Raw genomic sequence first — 14753 nt, 5'->3', positions numbered from 1 at the left:
CACTGATCCCTTTACACAGCGTTTTTATGAATGGTCTACATTTTCAGTACGAGAAAATAACCGCGGCAGCGTTGCAATCTCTGCTTTCTCTTGTAGTGAGAGAAAGCCATTTCAGCCGCCCCCCATGCCTTGCATTCCTACGGGATTGAGGCAGGCGCCGCGGGCGATGAAAGACAATCTGGGGAGAATAACGGGACGCTTTCGCCGGGTAAATCCCCTCGAAACCTCCCGCCTCCCCGGCACGCTTGCCTGCTTCCCCCGAGCTCGGGATTAGTGCGGTCCGCTTAACGGCCTACCATCCGGTCCCTCGAGCTCCCCGGCATTGGATGATGACATCACCGCTGCATCGGAGAGCGTAACAGCGGCGTCAGATGCGGATAACTCGCCTGGGCCGCCAGGAACTGCACTCAAACAGACGATGGCCACCACCCTGTGGTCCAGAAACGCAACGCATGGACAGGACCTGGTCGCAGTACAAGAGGCAGATAAAGCATGCTTTCTCAAGATGCCCCCGTCTCCCAGCTCCGTCCATTCAGCGACACCACTTGACGACTCCGCCCAGCAGTCCTCAGTGGTGAAGAAACAGACGGGGGCTATTTCACACATCTTGCCTTGCCGCAAACCTGCCGCCAGGGGCCATGCCCTGTCTGCTCGCCGAGGGCATCCTCCTGCGGCTTTCAAGAAAGAAAGAATGTGGTGCTCCGCCTCAACTAACAAAAGAGAGTGGGCCCAGCTCTCAGCCCCAGCATCGAGCTCCCCGCAGAAGTTGGACGCCCCTCGTCTCACGGACCCCTCGAGGACCCGGAAGGCTCCCAGGCGCTCCTGAGATGACCGACCTAGAGACCGAGATGGTAACTCCGGAGCTGGTAAGAGCGCTCCATTCCCCGGTGGAGGGCCGGGAGGAGAATCTTTTGTTAAATTCATTACATTCTCAATAATAGAGCTATTTCCTTTTGTCTCTGGGTCACCTGGCCCGCAAATGCCGTTCAAATTGGCAGATTCCCTGGGAGTGGTAATTACTACTTTTGGAAAAGGTCATGAGGCATCAGTGTATTACTCCCTGATAATTTAGAGTCTGGGGGATTGAGCTTTAACTTCTATCAAGAGATTATGGGAGAAAGATTTAAATTTGCTATTGGAGGAGGGAGTGTGGGCAAGGATTCTAAAAAACGTCAAGTCTGCATCTAGAGATGCAAAGGTACGCCTTAAGCAATTTAAGATTTTACATTGATTCTATTGGACCCCCTCTAGATTGTATAGGCTTTGTCTTAAAGACGCACCGACCTGCTGGTGATGCCAATCGGAGGATGGAGACATGGCCCATGCTTTTTGGTGGTGTGTTGAAATCCAGGAAATTTGTTTAAAGATTCAGAGTTGACTTGGGTTTCGTTTTGCCCCAGATTCTGTGTTTTGTTCAATAGGGTGGTCATCGATGTGGGGAATAGGCACATAGAGAATTTACTATTTGGAGTTTTGGCAGGGCTCTCTGGGGAGGGCGGTGGAGAGAGGTGGAGGTATAAATGTGTGTTATATATATATATATATATATATATATATATATATATATTCTTCTTTTTTTTGTTGCTTTTTTTGGTGTGTGTGTGTGTGTGTGTGTGTGTGTGTGTGTGTGTGTGTGTGTGTGAGCGTGTATTTATCACTTTGTGGGGACCAAATGTCCCCATAAGGATAGTAAAACCCGAAATTTTTGACTTTGTGGGGACATTGTGTCAGTCCCCATGAGGAAAACAGCTTATAAATCATACTAAATTATGTTTTTTGAAAATGTAAAAATGCAGAAAGTTTTCTGTGAGGGTTAGGTTTAGGGGTTGTGTTAGGTTTAGGGGATAGAATATAAAGTTTGTACAGTATAAAAACCATTATGTCTATGGAAAGTCCCCATAAAACATGGAAACACAACATGTGTGTGTGTGTGTGTGTGTGTGTGTGTTTATAGTCATGTGTGACCACAGGAATGTTTGTTGGGGGTCAGGGAAGTGTTGGGGAGTGGGAGGGGTGGTTTTGGGGTTTAAATGTTGATTCTATGTACACTCACCTAAAGGATTATTAGGAACACCTGTTAAATTTCTCATTAATGCAATTATCTAATCAACCAATCACATGGCAGTTGCTTCAATGCATTTAGGGGTGTGGTCCTGGTCAAGACAATCTCCTGAACTCCAAACTGAATGTCAGAATGGGAAAGAAAGGTGATTTAAGCAATTTTGAGCGTGGCATGGTTGTTGGTGCCAGACGGGCCGGTCTGAGTATTTCACAATCTGCTCAGTTACTGGGATTTTCACGCACAACCTTTTCTAGGGTTTACAAAGAATGGTGTGAAAAGGGAAAAATATCCAGTATGCGGCAGTCCTGTGGGCGAAAATGCCTTGTTGATGCTAGAGGTCAGAGGAGAATGGGCCAAATTGATTCAAGGAGAATTGATTCAAGCTGATAGAAGAGCAACTTTGCCTGAAATAACCACTCGTTACAACCGAGGTATGCAGCAAAGCATTTGTGAAGCCACAACACGCACAACCTTGAGGCGGATGGGCTACAACAGCAGAAGACCCCACCGGGTACCACTCATCTCCACTACAAATAGGAAAAAGAGGCTACAATTTGCAAGAGCTCACCAAAATTGGACAGTTGAAGACTGGAAAAATGTTGCCTGGTCTGATGAGTCTCGATTTCTGTTGAGACATTCAGATGGTAGAGTCAGAATTTGGCGTAAACAGAATGAGAACATGGATCCATCATGCCTTGTTACCACTGTGCAGGCTGGTGGTGGTGGTGTAATGGTGTGGGGGATGTATTCTTGGCACACTTTAGGCCCCTTAGTTCCAATTGGGCATCGTTTAAATGCCACGGCCTACCTGAGCATTGTTTCTGACCATGTCCATCCCTTTATGGCCACCATGTACCCATCCTCTGATGGCTACTTCCAGCAGGATAATGCACCATGTCACAAAGCTCGAATCATTTCAAATTGGTTTCTTGAACATGAAAATGAGTTCACTGTACTAAAATGGCCCCCACAGTCACCAGATCTCAACCCAATAGAGCGTCTTTGGGATGTGGTGGAACGGGAGCTTCGTGCCCTGGATGTGCATCCCACAAATCTCCATCAACTGCAAGATGCTATCCTATAAATATGGGCCAACATTTCTAAAGAATGCTTTCAGCACCTTGTTGAATCAATGCCACGTAGAATTAAGGCAGTTCTGAAGGCGAAAGGGGGTCAAACACAGTATTAGTATGGTGTTCCTAATAATCCTTTAGGTGAGTGTATATATGTTTTTCTTTTCTTTATTTACTGTAGGAATCAATAAAAAATAAAAAAAATTATAAAAATAAAATAAAAAATACTGGCGATGTAGTTTTATGTATTATTATGTCATCCCTGCCACAAACTATTTTTGAAAGTGGTGGGGACAATATGTATAAAAAGTAAGGGGGACCCATCCTCACCACAAATGACACCTATGCCCTTTAGCTTTATTCACAATATATCAGAACCTCCTACCTTCTTAATTAGATCATTATTTGGGATTAATCCATTGCAGCTTCAGTATCATTTGTAAAATCATACTGAACAACTTTGACATTTAACTTTGTGCATCAAAAAAAAAAAATCTAAATAAATTCTTCTAATAACTTCTTTCATAATTGACTCACCCCCATGATGTTCCAAACCCATACAACTTCTTATGTAGAACACACAAAATAATTAAATGATTATTAGGACCCGTTTATTAGGACTCACTTTATAGATCAAAAAGCAATCAAAAGTATAATTGTTTTCAACGACTTCTTACACGCAATGCATCAAATACTGCCACTTGTGCAAAAGCACGCTGTAAGTTTGTTGCTTTTAACAAGAATCCTTTGACATCAATATACTGACGCAAAGGGTATCAGAGTTGTATTATCCTGAAATTATATTTTGGGGTTTAATTTTTTTCCATCTTGATTTCAGTAGTGTGCAAGTTAATGTAATACTGCTTAGAGGATAGTGTAAACATGTGGCTTGCTGTCCTGGGTGAAGGGCTCGTGGCTTGACCTTTTTTTTTTTCAGATGCAGAAACAGTTGATTAATAGAATGCTTATCTGCCATGTGCTAAACAGATGCTGAGGGGCACTTATGAAATCCATATAGTGGTGCACAGGGCTATTGCACAAGTGCCAGTATTTGGCATCTTGGGAGTGTTTTTTCATGGTAGAATTTTTTCACAGTGTCATGTAGTGCTGAGTTCGAGTCCACCTTAGTCGAGTCTGAATCAAATCAGAGTCTTTAAATCGAGTCCAAGTCCAAAAGGGGCAGAGTTGGATTCAAGACTGAGTCCATAACAGGCCGAGTCCAAGTCGAGTCCGAATGAATCTGTTCATAAATCTGAATTAAATTTGTAACCATAAATTCAACATCAATATTTTAAGCTTATTTTAACCTTCACAACTAAGAAAACACAATTTATCAATATAAATGCAAAAAACAAGTGAAAATGTCCTGTTGAACAGACTTCAAAGTGGTTTAGGTGTATGAAGACAAAACTGACCATCAACACACTTCTTAATGTGTTCTGTTGATATTTACATATTTAGTCTCGTTTTATCTAAAAGATTAGACAGGTGTGGGCGAGAGAGTTAAAAAAGTACTTTGAAAGAGTGTGCGTTGCCACTCTCAGTGAGAATAATCACATGTAAGGACATAAACGCATGAAAACTGATGCACAGTATGAAATACTCCGAATGTATGATAGTACTAACTGTAGAGAGCACATCATTATGAGGACAAAGACATATCCGGACATTTAGAGGCAATTTTGAAATCACGGCCTGATAATTTGATCAGGTCTGAAAAAGAGGACATGTCTGGGGAAAAGAGGACGTATGGTCACCCTGTGTTACTTTATTTTTGTTTGTTTGTATGTCACTGCATTGCAAATGCCATGGACTCGGCCAGACTCCCAATCCCAAGTCCAAGAGGCTTGAGTCCAAGTCAAGTCTGAGTAAAAATGCATTGTCACTCAGACACGAGTCCAAGTCCGAACTCGGGTGCCCCAACTCTAGTGGCATGTACGTGTATGTTCATGTGACAACTTACATCATTTTTAAACGCTAAACAGCACAAGTTCCTGCATGGATATGCGTGCCAACGTGAACAAACTTCTTTCATAGCACACATGAATGTGGAATTGATGTAAAAATCTTAACTTAGAAGTGACTTCAATTTCAGGTTGTTTCTCATCAAAACTTATAGTATTTCTTCAGAAGACTTGGAACATGACACATGAGCCCCATGGACTACTTTATTGATACTTTAGGGTAATTTTTTAAGCTTTAAAGTGAGCCACAATGAACTGACATTGACGGTCCATGATATTCATTCAAATATTTCAATCAGTTGTTCACATAAAAGTCACATAGGTTTGGAACGACATGAGGGTAAGAAAATTATGCCAGAATTTTTTTTTTTGGGGAGAACTATTTCTTTAATGCAAAGCCAGATAAAGGTTATTCAGGATGTGTAGGTCTAGCAGTGCTTTGAGGTGGCATGATAAACTGAAAGCTCATGGTTGTGTAATGAAGAACAGATGTGTAAAACTGTTTAAGAAAACCTAGAATAATTTATACAGCAGACTGCTGCCATGTGCTGCTGCACATTAAACATGATTACAGTGTAGATACGTAATATAACGTAAATAACGTTCTATAGGTTTGCTTTTAAGTAGTACCCGACTAAACCATTTGTGTGTTCTATTTTCACCCCCAAATAATCAGGGAAATGACAGTCGAAAATGACAATGTTCAAGAATTTTTCTTTATGATTTTACAGATAATACAGAATTTTTCCCATTAATTGGCATGAAAAAGGATCCATTATGCAATGAATATGCCCCCCACATTCTCATTTACTGTAATCTCATTAACATTTCCATAATGTGGGGAATAAATTATATATTATTTAAATTGTAAAGTATTTGTACTTCATGGTAGAATTTGCTGTTCTGCCTTTAATTCATTTAAATTTATATAATCATCTATATTTTATAATAAGTGATGAGTCTTATTCACAGGAAGTTTAGTTCAGCAGTAACTCTGACCTCTCTGTTGCAGAAGCCTTGAGAAAGCTCAGAAAAATATTCATATTTTAGATTCTGATGGTTGTGATGTGTCATTTGTATTGATGTATCAGATTACCGAACAGGCCCATGCTTCATCCAGGTGCTCAACAGGAAGTGTGCAGGTCAGAGCAGCGGATTTGTGTGTAGTAAGTCTCTGTGCTGTGGCACGGTGGGTCAGGCGTGGGGAAACCTGTGTGAACTGTGCCCTGTTCTCAGCTCGCCCTGCAGCAGAGGATTCACCCCAAACACCCGCACGGGAGTCTGCCAAGGTCAGCACTCAATTTACTCAACTTAACTGCGACTTATGTGTCTTAACTTTTACTTCACTAAATGTAAGTATGTACTGTAATGCAAGAATGTAAATTGCTTCGTAAAGTTATTTATTCATTTAAATGTGATACTTTCACCATTGCATTTTTAATAACTAAAATAAAATTTCAGTTATTCATTTATCAGACACTTTTATCCAAAGAGATTGACAAATGAGAAATGCTACAACATACATAATCCTTCATAAGGAGACAGTAACATGAGAAGAGCTGCAATACAAGGTCCAAAAATTGCTCTGTAAAGTACAAATTAGAACAGAGATGAAGGTGAGACACATTAAAACAATCAAGTGCTCATGGAAGAGTTGTTCTTTAGACATTTTTTGTGGTAGGAAAGTATTTAGCTGTTGAGGGAAGGTTGGGATGGTTTCTGTGTAAAGAGGGTTTTGAACTCACTCTGGATGGCAAGAACTTTATAGGTGAACAGTGTTTTACTTTTTTCTTTATTTTGTTGTTGGTTAAATTATTGGGTGAACATACAAGTAAAATACACTGCTCAAAAAAATGAAGGGAACACTTAAATCAAACATCGGATCTCGATGAATGAAATACATTGATGATCAAAATCTTTACTGTACCTTGTGTAATTTGTTGAGAACAAAATGATGTAGCAACGCTCAATGGAAACCAAAATCACCAACCAATTGAGGGCTGGATTCAAACTCCGAAAATCAAAGTAAACAATTGAAATCACAGGCTGTTCCAACTTGCATGAATGTCACCACAGCAACTCATAATGTGACAGTAGTGTGTATGGCCCCACATGCCTGTATGCACTCCCGACAATGTCTGGGCATGCTCCTGATGAGACTGCGGATGGTGTCCTGGGGGATCTCCTCACAGACCTGGATCAGAGCATCACTGAGCTCCTGGACAGTCTGTGGCACTAATTGGTGGTGTCGAATGCACCGATACAGAACGTCCCAAAGGTTCTCAATTGGATTCAGGTCTGGGGAACATGAGGGCCAATCAATGCCTTTATCATCCAGGAACTGCCTACACACTCTGGCCACATGAGGCCGGGCATTGTCCTGCATCTGGAGGAACCCAGGGCCCACTGCACCAGCATAAGATCTGACGATGGGTCTGAGGATTTCATCCTGGTACCTAGCAGCACTCAGGGTACCGTTGGCTAGCACGTGGAGGTCTGTGCAACCCTCCAAGTATATGTCTCCCCTGACCATCACTGATCCACCACCAAACCGGTCATGCTGTATGATGTTGCAGGCAGCATAAAGTTCACCACGGTTCTCCAGACGCTTTCACGTCTGTCACATGTGCTCAGTGTGAACCTGCTCTCATCTGTAAAGAGAACAGGGCACCAATGGCTGACCTGCCAATTCTGGTGTACTCTGGCGAATGCAAATCAAGCTGCTTGATGCTGGGCTGTGAGCACAGGTCTCACTAGTGGATGTCAGGCCCTCATGGAGTCTGTTTCTGACATTTTGGTCAGAAACATGCACATCAGTAGCCAGCTGGAGGTCATTTTGTAGGGCTCTGATAGTGCTCCTCCTGTTCCTCCTCACACAGAGGAGCAGAAACCAGTCCTGCTGCAGGGTTGATGCCCTTCTACGGCCCTGTCCAGCTCTCCTTGTGTATGGCCTGTCTCTTGGTATCTCCTCCATGCTCTTGAGACTGTACTGGAAGGCACAGTAAACCTTCTTGTGATGGCACATATGGATGTGCCATCCTGTAGGAGCTGGACTACCTGTGCAACCTGAATGGGCTGCAGGTACTGCCTAATGCTATCAATAGTGACAAGGACACTAGCAAAATGCAAAACTAGAGAAGAATCAGTCAGGAAGGATAAAGAAAGAGCAATTGTCTGTGGGCAAAAATTCCCCAAAAAGGGAATGGTTTTGTTAACCATTCCCTTTTTGGGGAATTTTTGCCTCTCCAGTGTACCTGTTGTCACTTTCATTTGCACCAAAACAGGTGACATTTATTCACAATCACTTAGGCTTCCTAACTGGACAGATTGATATCCCTGAAGTTTAACTGTCTTGGTGTTATACCAAGAGGTGTATATATCTTATGTTATTTTCATTTACTTGACTGTTTATTTATTTATAGATTCATTTGACTGACACTTATCCAAAAAAATATGCATAAAAATATGCAAATATAAGCAATTCATCCTAAGGAGACAGTACCATAAGAAGTTTCAATTTCCCAAAGTAATAGCTAAAACAGAGATGTTGGTGAGCCAGACACAACCAGTCTAGAGATGACAGGAGCATGGTCAAGAAGTTGTGCTGCATGATCAGATAGGAAGGTTCTGATTTCCTGATATAGTAGAACATAAAACTTCATGACTGGGTGATCTTTGCGATGGTCCAAGACATTTGGCATGGTGATTACAAGTGTAACAGTTAAATTGGCCTAGTTGTTTTAGAAGCAAGCATCCAGTAGCTGGTCAACTAAATAAAGTGAAGCTTTCAAGCAGAGTATAGAGTTAACGTAACAAAACATACCATCCTCCATCGTGGATCGTCAGTCCAGGGCACTCTCCATCCCATTGCTCGCTGGTTTAGATAGCGTCCATTTGGTCGAAACACTTCCACTTTTCCTTGATGGTTCTGTATCATTCCTGATGGTTTTTACTTTTCCCTACACTGTTGGCTCCTGAAATATTTTTTTTGTTTCGTCCGTCGCTAATGAGTGGACCGTCTGCACCTCGTTTATTGACCACGGCGTGGTTTTGCGCACAGCCATTTCTTTTTCACAATTCAAAAGTCACATGAACAAATGATACTGCTATTGCTGTTACTAACTAGCGGGTTGATGTTGTGTGTCGGAAATCCAGTGACGATGGTAGTGACGATTTTCCCTGACCAATCAATAATCTGCAGGATTTTGACGTCACATTTAGTATCGGCTCAGCTCGCTTGGATTGCCTTGTGAGACTACTGGGATTCACATTTCTACACAGTTCTTTTATCAGTTTTAGATTTGGTGTTCTTTTGACAGACATTTTAAATGGACTATTGTGTATTCTTATTTGTGTAGTCTTTTTTAAACTCATTTTCTACACTACAAAAAATAACATTTCACATGATTTCACATCAAGTTATATTGTTGTTGATTGTTTTACCTTTTCCAGATGTTGACGAATGTAAGCTTGTGCCTGATGTGTGTAAAGGAGGAAAGTGCATCAACACAGTGGGCTCATATGAATGCAGATGTGCGATGGGTTACCAGCAGCACATCAGTTCACTGAAGTGTGAGGGTGAGTAATATATGTTTTATATGGAATATGTTCATATATATGTTCACCAAAATAAGAGATCAGAGCATGAAATACTTACCTTTCAAATGTACAATGAAGAATGTAAACTCTCTTTCCCAAAGAATATCATATGGATGTCCTTTCATTTTACAAGTGTTTTTTTCCCCAAGTAAATTTGTAAGTTCCCAAAATGTAAAACCATGCATATATAAATATATTTGTGTTGTCAGTTGTGTGATCATGAGCCACTGATGATCAGTCAGGAAATGACAGGTGTTTTGTAATCGGTGGATGAAGATTGGCTCCAGGGGAAATGTGTCTGTGTATAATAATTAGTGTGAAAACACACATCCTGCACATCCCTTTCATTAAAGACTAGTGTGTCTAGTGCACACCTGTCAGAGGCTCTTCCCCAGAGACGATGAAAACAAACTGTATTATTACACAAATGCAATCTCAGTAAACTGCAGTGAACACAAAGCTCATGGCATTTGAGGATGAATGCCTGTTATTTCATTATTATTTTGTATTATTATGTAGTATATTACTTATATAATCATAGAGCGGTGTAAGCCAATATTATACCATATATATATATATATATATATATATATATATATATATATATATATATATATATATATATATAATAATTCTAAGTTTAATTTGATAGCGCCTTTCCAGAGCTCAAGGACACTTTACAATAGTGACACAATAATACACAAACAAAAAACAGTCACAAAAATACAGTTCAGATTGTACAGCCACTGAAAGTGAATACATAACACATTAAGATAAATAACACTGAGAAAACTAAAAAGTTGTAAGTTGAGATTTATACTCAGAGAATGAAGAGATGCTGCAAAGAGTCAGGGGGAGTGAATTCCATATATCAGGTGCAACTACTCTGAATGACCTGCCACCCATAGTAGAGAGGTGACATCTAAGGATAGAAAGGAGTCCGCACCCAGAAGACCTGAGCGAGCGGATCGGGTTGTTGGTGAGAAGTAATTCCCTAAGATAGTGAGGTACCAGACCATGAAGTGATTTAAAAGTAAGCAGGATTAATTTATATTTGATGTGAAACAAAACTGGTAACCAGTAAAGTTCAAAAAGAAATGGAGAAATATGAGCTCAGCGCTTGGCATGTGTAAGAATTCTAGCAGCAGAATTTTGACTATATTGCAACCTAGCAATAGAGTTAGCAGGTAAACCATGAACCAATGTTTCGGCATCTTTGTGTCTGATAAAGGGACGAAGGCAAGCAATGCGGCGAAGGTGAAAGAAGGCAATTCTAGATTCAGATTTAATATGAGCTTCAAAAGTGATCAAAGTTGATACCTAAATATTTTACAGTGTTGGATGGTTTAATGAAAGTGCCATCAATATCACAACCATAAGAGTCATAAGAGCACTCACTGAGCACTATATTATGAACACTATGGTCCTAATAAAGTGACCGACATGGTCGTCTGCTGTTGTAGGTTTGACATGTTGTGCATTCAGAGATGATATACTTCAGCACATTTGTACAGAGTGGTTATCTGAGTTACTGTAGACTTTATCAGTTCAAACCAGTCAGACCATTCTCTGTTGACCTCTCTCATCAACAAGAACTGCCGCTCACTGGATGATTGTTGTTTTAAGCATCATTCTGAGTAAATTCTAGAGACTGTTGTGTGAGAAAATCCCAGAAATACTCAAACCAGCCCGTCTGACACCAACAATCATGTCATGATTGTTGATGATAAATAAATTAGATCACATTTTTTCCCCCATTCTGATGGTTGATTTGAACAATAACTGAAGCTACTGACCTGTACCTGCATGATTTTATGCATTTTGGCTGATTAGATAATCGCATGAATAAATAGGTGTAAATATATCCATCCATCCATCTGTTTAGATAAGTGCTGTCAGTCGATTACATTTTTTTGTAGTTAATGACGATTAATCACAGATTTTGAAAGTGCTGAAATTTGACACTAATATATATATATATAGTGTCACCTGAATAAGTATATATATATATATATATATATTTTCTTCTCAAAATGTTGCAATATAATGCTTTATTAACTTTTTCGAAACAAAACCTTCCACAGTATAAAGATAGAATTGCACTAAAATATCCGTGTTATGCTATTTTATGCTAAGCTTGCAGTCTCCCTGGTAAAAGGGCTCTTGTGCTGTTGTGTGTGTGTGTGTGTGTGTGTGTCAGTGTAATGACTCCGGGTGGACACATAACAAAGGTTCCCAGTGTGTATGCTGTATAAACGAGAAATGCGTTAGTTGCCATAAAGGCAAATTAATTAATTAAACTTTTTAAATATAAATCGCATGCATTAAAGAGTTAATTCTGACAGCCCTAATATACAGTAAACATATACACTACCGGTCAGAAGATTTGAAACACTTGACTGAAATGTTTCTCATGATCTTAAAAATCTTTTGATCTGAAGGGTGTATGCTTACATCTTTTAAATTAGTTTTGTAGATAAAAACATAATTGTGCCACCATATTAATTTATTTCATTATAAAACTAAAATTAGATGAAATTGATGATTTGGACCAAATAATAAAGAAAAGCAACCAATAAATGCCCAACATAGATAGAAACTCATTCAACACCGTTTAAAAAGCATCCCAGGGAGATTGTTATGACTCAGACGAGGAGTGAGGATCTACACGCAGTTTATTGAAAATTAACAAGGACAAACGACTGGTAAACACAGGAACAAACAAAACATCCACAATGGGAAACCAAAATATAAACAAGAGGAACATCCACGAAGGGTACTGTCACGATTCCCTTGTTGTCTGCCCTGGGTTTCACTTGTCTTTGTCTAAAACTACACTTCCCATGATCCCCGGCCCTCATCACTGCCAGCCCTGTGTCATTGTGCTCACCTGATTGTAGTTTGTCATAATCATGTCTCCAGTGTATATAAACCCTGTTTGTTCTCCATTCCCTTGTCGATCGTCGATGTTTCTGGATGCTTGTTTTGCCCGTTTCCCTGTTTATGTCCTCCGTGTTTTGTTTTATTTTTCCCAATGTGGATATTTCCTTTGTTCCTGTTTTGTCGTGTTATAATTTTTGCTTTAATAAAGACCCACTGCAATTAGCTCCTCGCCCCTCGTCTGCCTTCCTGCTCATCGTAACAGGTACGGGCAGGAACAGACATTACCTAACAATTAACAACCGACAAAGACTGAACAAACAACAGGGATTAAATACACCGGGATAATGACGGCCACAGGACGGGGACTGGATCAGTAGGCCTGGGAGGCGGCCACAGGACGGGGACTGGGTCAGGAGGCCTGGGAGGCGGCCACAGGACGGGGACTGGGTCAGGAGGCCTGGGAGGCGGCCACAGGTCGGGGACTGGGTCAGGAGGCCTGGGAGGCGGCCACAGGACGGGGACTGGGTCAGGAGGCCTGGGAGGCGGCCACAGGACGGGGACTGGGTCAGGAGGCGGCCACAGGACGGGGACGGAGACTGGGTCAGGAGGCCTGGGAGGCAGCCACAGGACGGGGACTGGGTCAGGGAATTGTGGGAAGTGTAGTCCGGGAGAAATGGCAAGGGAGAAACACAGGGCAGACAACAGGGAATCGTGACAGTGATACCTCAAGAAGCTGCTTGAGAAAATGTAAAGAGTAGTTTTTATTTATTTTGCATTTTGTTTAGTCACAACATAATTTCCATAGTTCCATTTATGTTATTCCATAGTTTTGATTGATTGACTCTGCTATTATTTTAAAATGTGAAAAAAAATATACATATTTGTAACACAGTTAAAGGATGGGCAAGGAGGAGGTGAGAACCGGCTTGTCAAAATAAATAATATTTAATGAAAACTTAAACCAAAAGCACAAACATAAAGACACATGACGGACATGCCCGTCAGGGTTGCCAGATGCCAGCAAGGGTTTCCAGCCCAAAACCTCGTCAAAAACCGCGAGAATGCACAAAAAACCTCCCAAATTTGTTTTGGCTTGTTTCTCGCTATGGTTTCTCGTTTAAACACATGATAATCATTAACGAGTTTTAAAATTACCCATTGGTCCGTGTACTTTGCGTCCATTCGTTTATCCTTTTTTAACCTGTAATCAAAAATTAACGGTTGTTGTATTTTTAAAAGGCAAAGTTGAACACCAAAATTTGAATTTGAACTGCAAATGCTGCAGTTAAAAAAAATAAAAAAAATATATTGTTTAATAAATAAAATAAATCTATAATAAATATTTATTTTTATATAATAAAAAATTTATCTTGACGTATTGTTTATGACTTTTTGCCCCTTTATTAAACATTTAAAATATTCACAAATTAACATGGAAAAAATGTCGATTTTACTGGTATTCTAAGGCCAAACCCGGAAATTATATTTTTCCCGCAGTGAATGAGAAGAGCCATGTCTCTGGAACAATACAGAGAGGTGATTTAGGCTGTGGGTGATTTTTAGGCTAATAATAATAATGACAAATTATTAATGGCGTTTATAAATGAGTTCACTTAATACAGTAATATGTGTATCATAAAATAATTTATTAATGTTTTATTTTTATATAATTTAACATTTTACAGTTTTTGAAATGTTTTTGTTTTAGGCTTTCTTTTTTATATGTGAAGTTAAATATCTAAGCATTGTATATAAGGAAAATAAGTTTGTGAACATCGTTTCACCAGTCTAAAAACGAATAAAGAAGAAAGCATGTTTTTCGTTATTCAATTACGTGTACACCGAATGATGCCTGCCGACCATTACACTGGCCCCATCTGTTGCTATCCCCACCTTATTAGCAATGTCCAGTGCACACTCCTGCAAAAATCGAATGACTGCCTCCACAACTCCATTAGCATCAGCATCTGAGAGCTCCAGCAAACCCAAGTAAGTGCTAATAAACCGGTTGTGTTTTTTGGAGCGATATTTTATGCATATAAAGAGCAATTTGCTCACTGTAATGTCCGTTGTCTCGTCCAACTAGAGCGAGAACGGGGAGTCACCGATGTCCTCTTTTAGCTCCTGTCTAAAATGAGGTGCTAGCAATGACTTAATGACAGCAGTGCATTT

The 14753-nt window shown here is 40.3% G+C and overlaps 1 protein-coding gene across 1 annotated transcript in view; it reads left to right on the top strand.

Moving 5' to 3' along the window:
* Positions 1 to 14753, top strand: part of LOC127636651 (fibrillin-2-like) — a 169052-nt gene that overhangs the window by 21641 nt on the left and 132658 nt on the right. The window contains 2 exon segments of the mRNA XM_052117306.1: positions 6191 to 6388; positions 9552 to 9677. Of these exon segments, the coding sequence (XP_051973266.1) occupies positions 6191 to 6388; positions 9552 to 9677 (324 nt within the window).

The sequence above is a fragment of the Xyrauchen texanus genome, chromosome 44, assembly GCF_025860055.1.
Source record: "Xyrauchen texanus isolate HMW12.3.18 chromosome 44, RBS_HiC_50CHRs, whole genome shotgun sequence".
Taxonomy (NCBI): domain Eukaryota; kingdom Metazoa; phylum Chordata; class Actinopteri; order Cypriniformes; family Catostomidae; genus Xyrauchen; species Xyrauchen texanus.
This window is presented reverse-complemented; position numbering and strand designations above follow the sequence as displayed.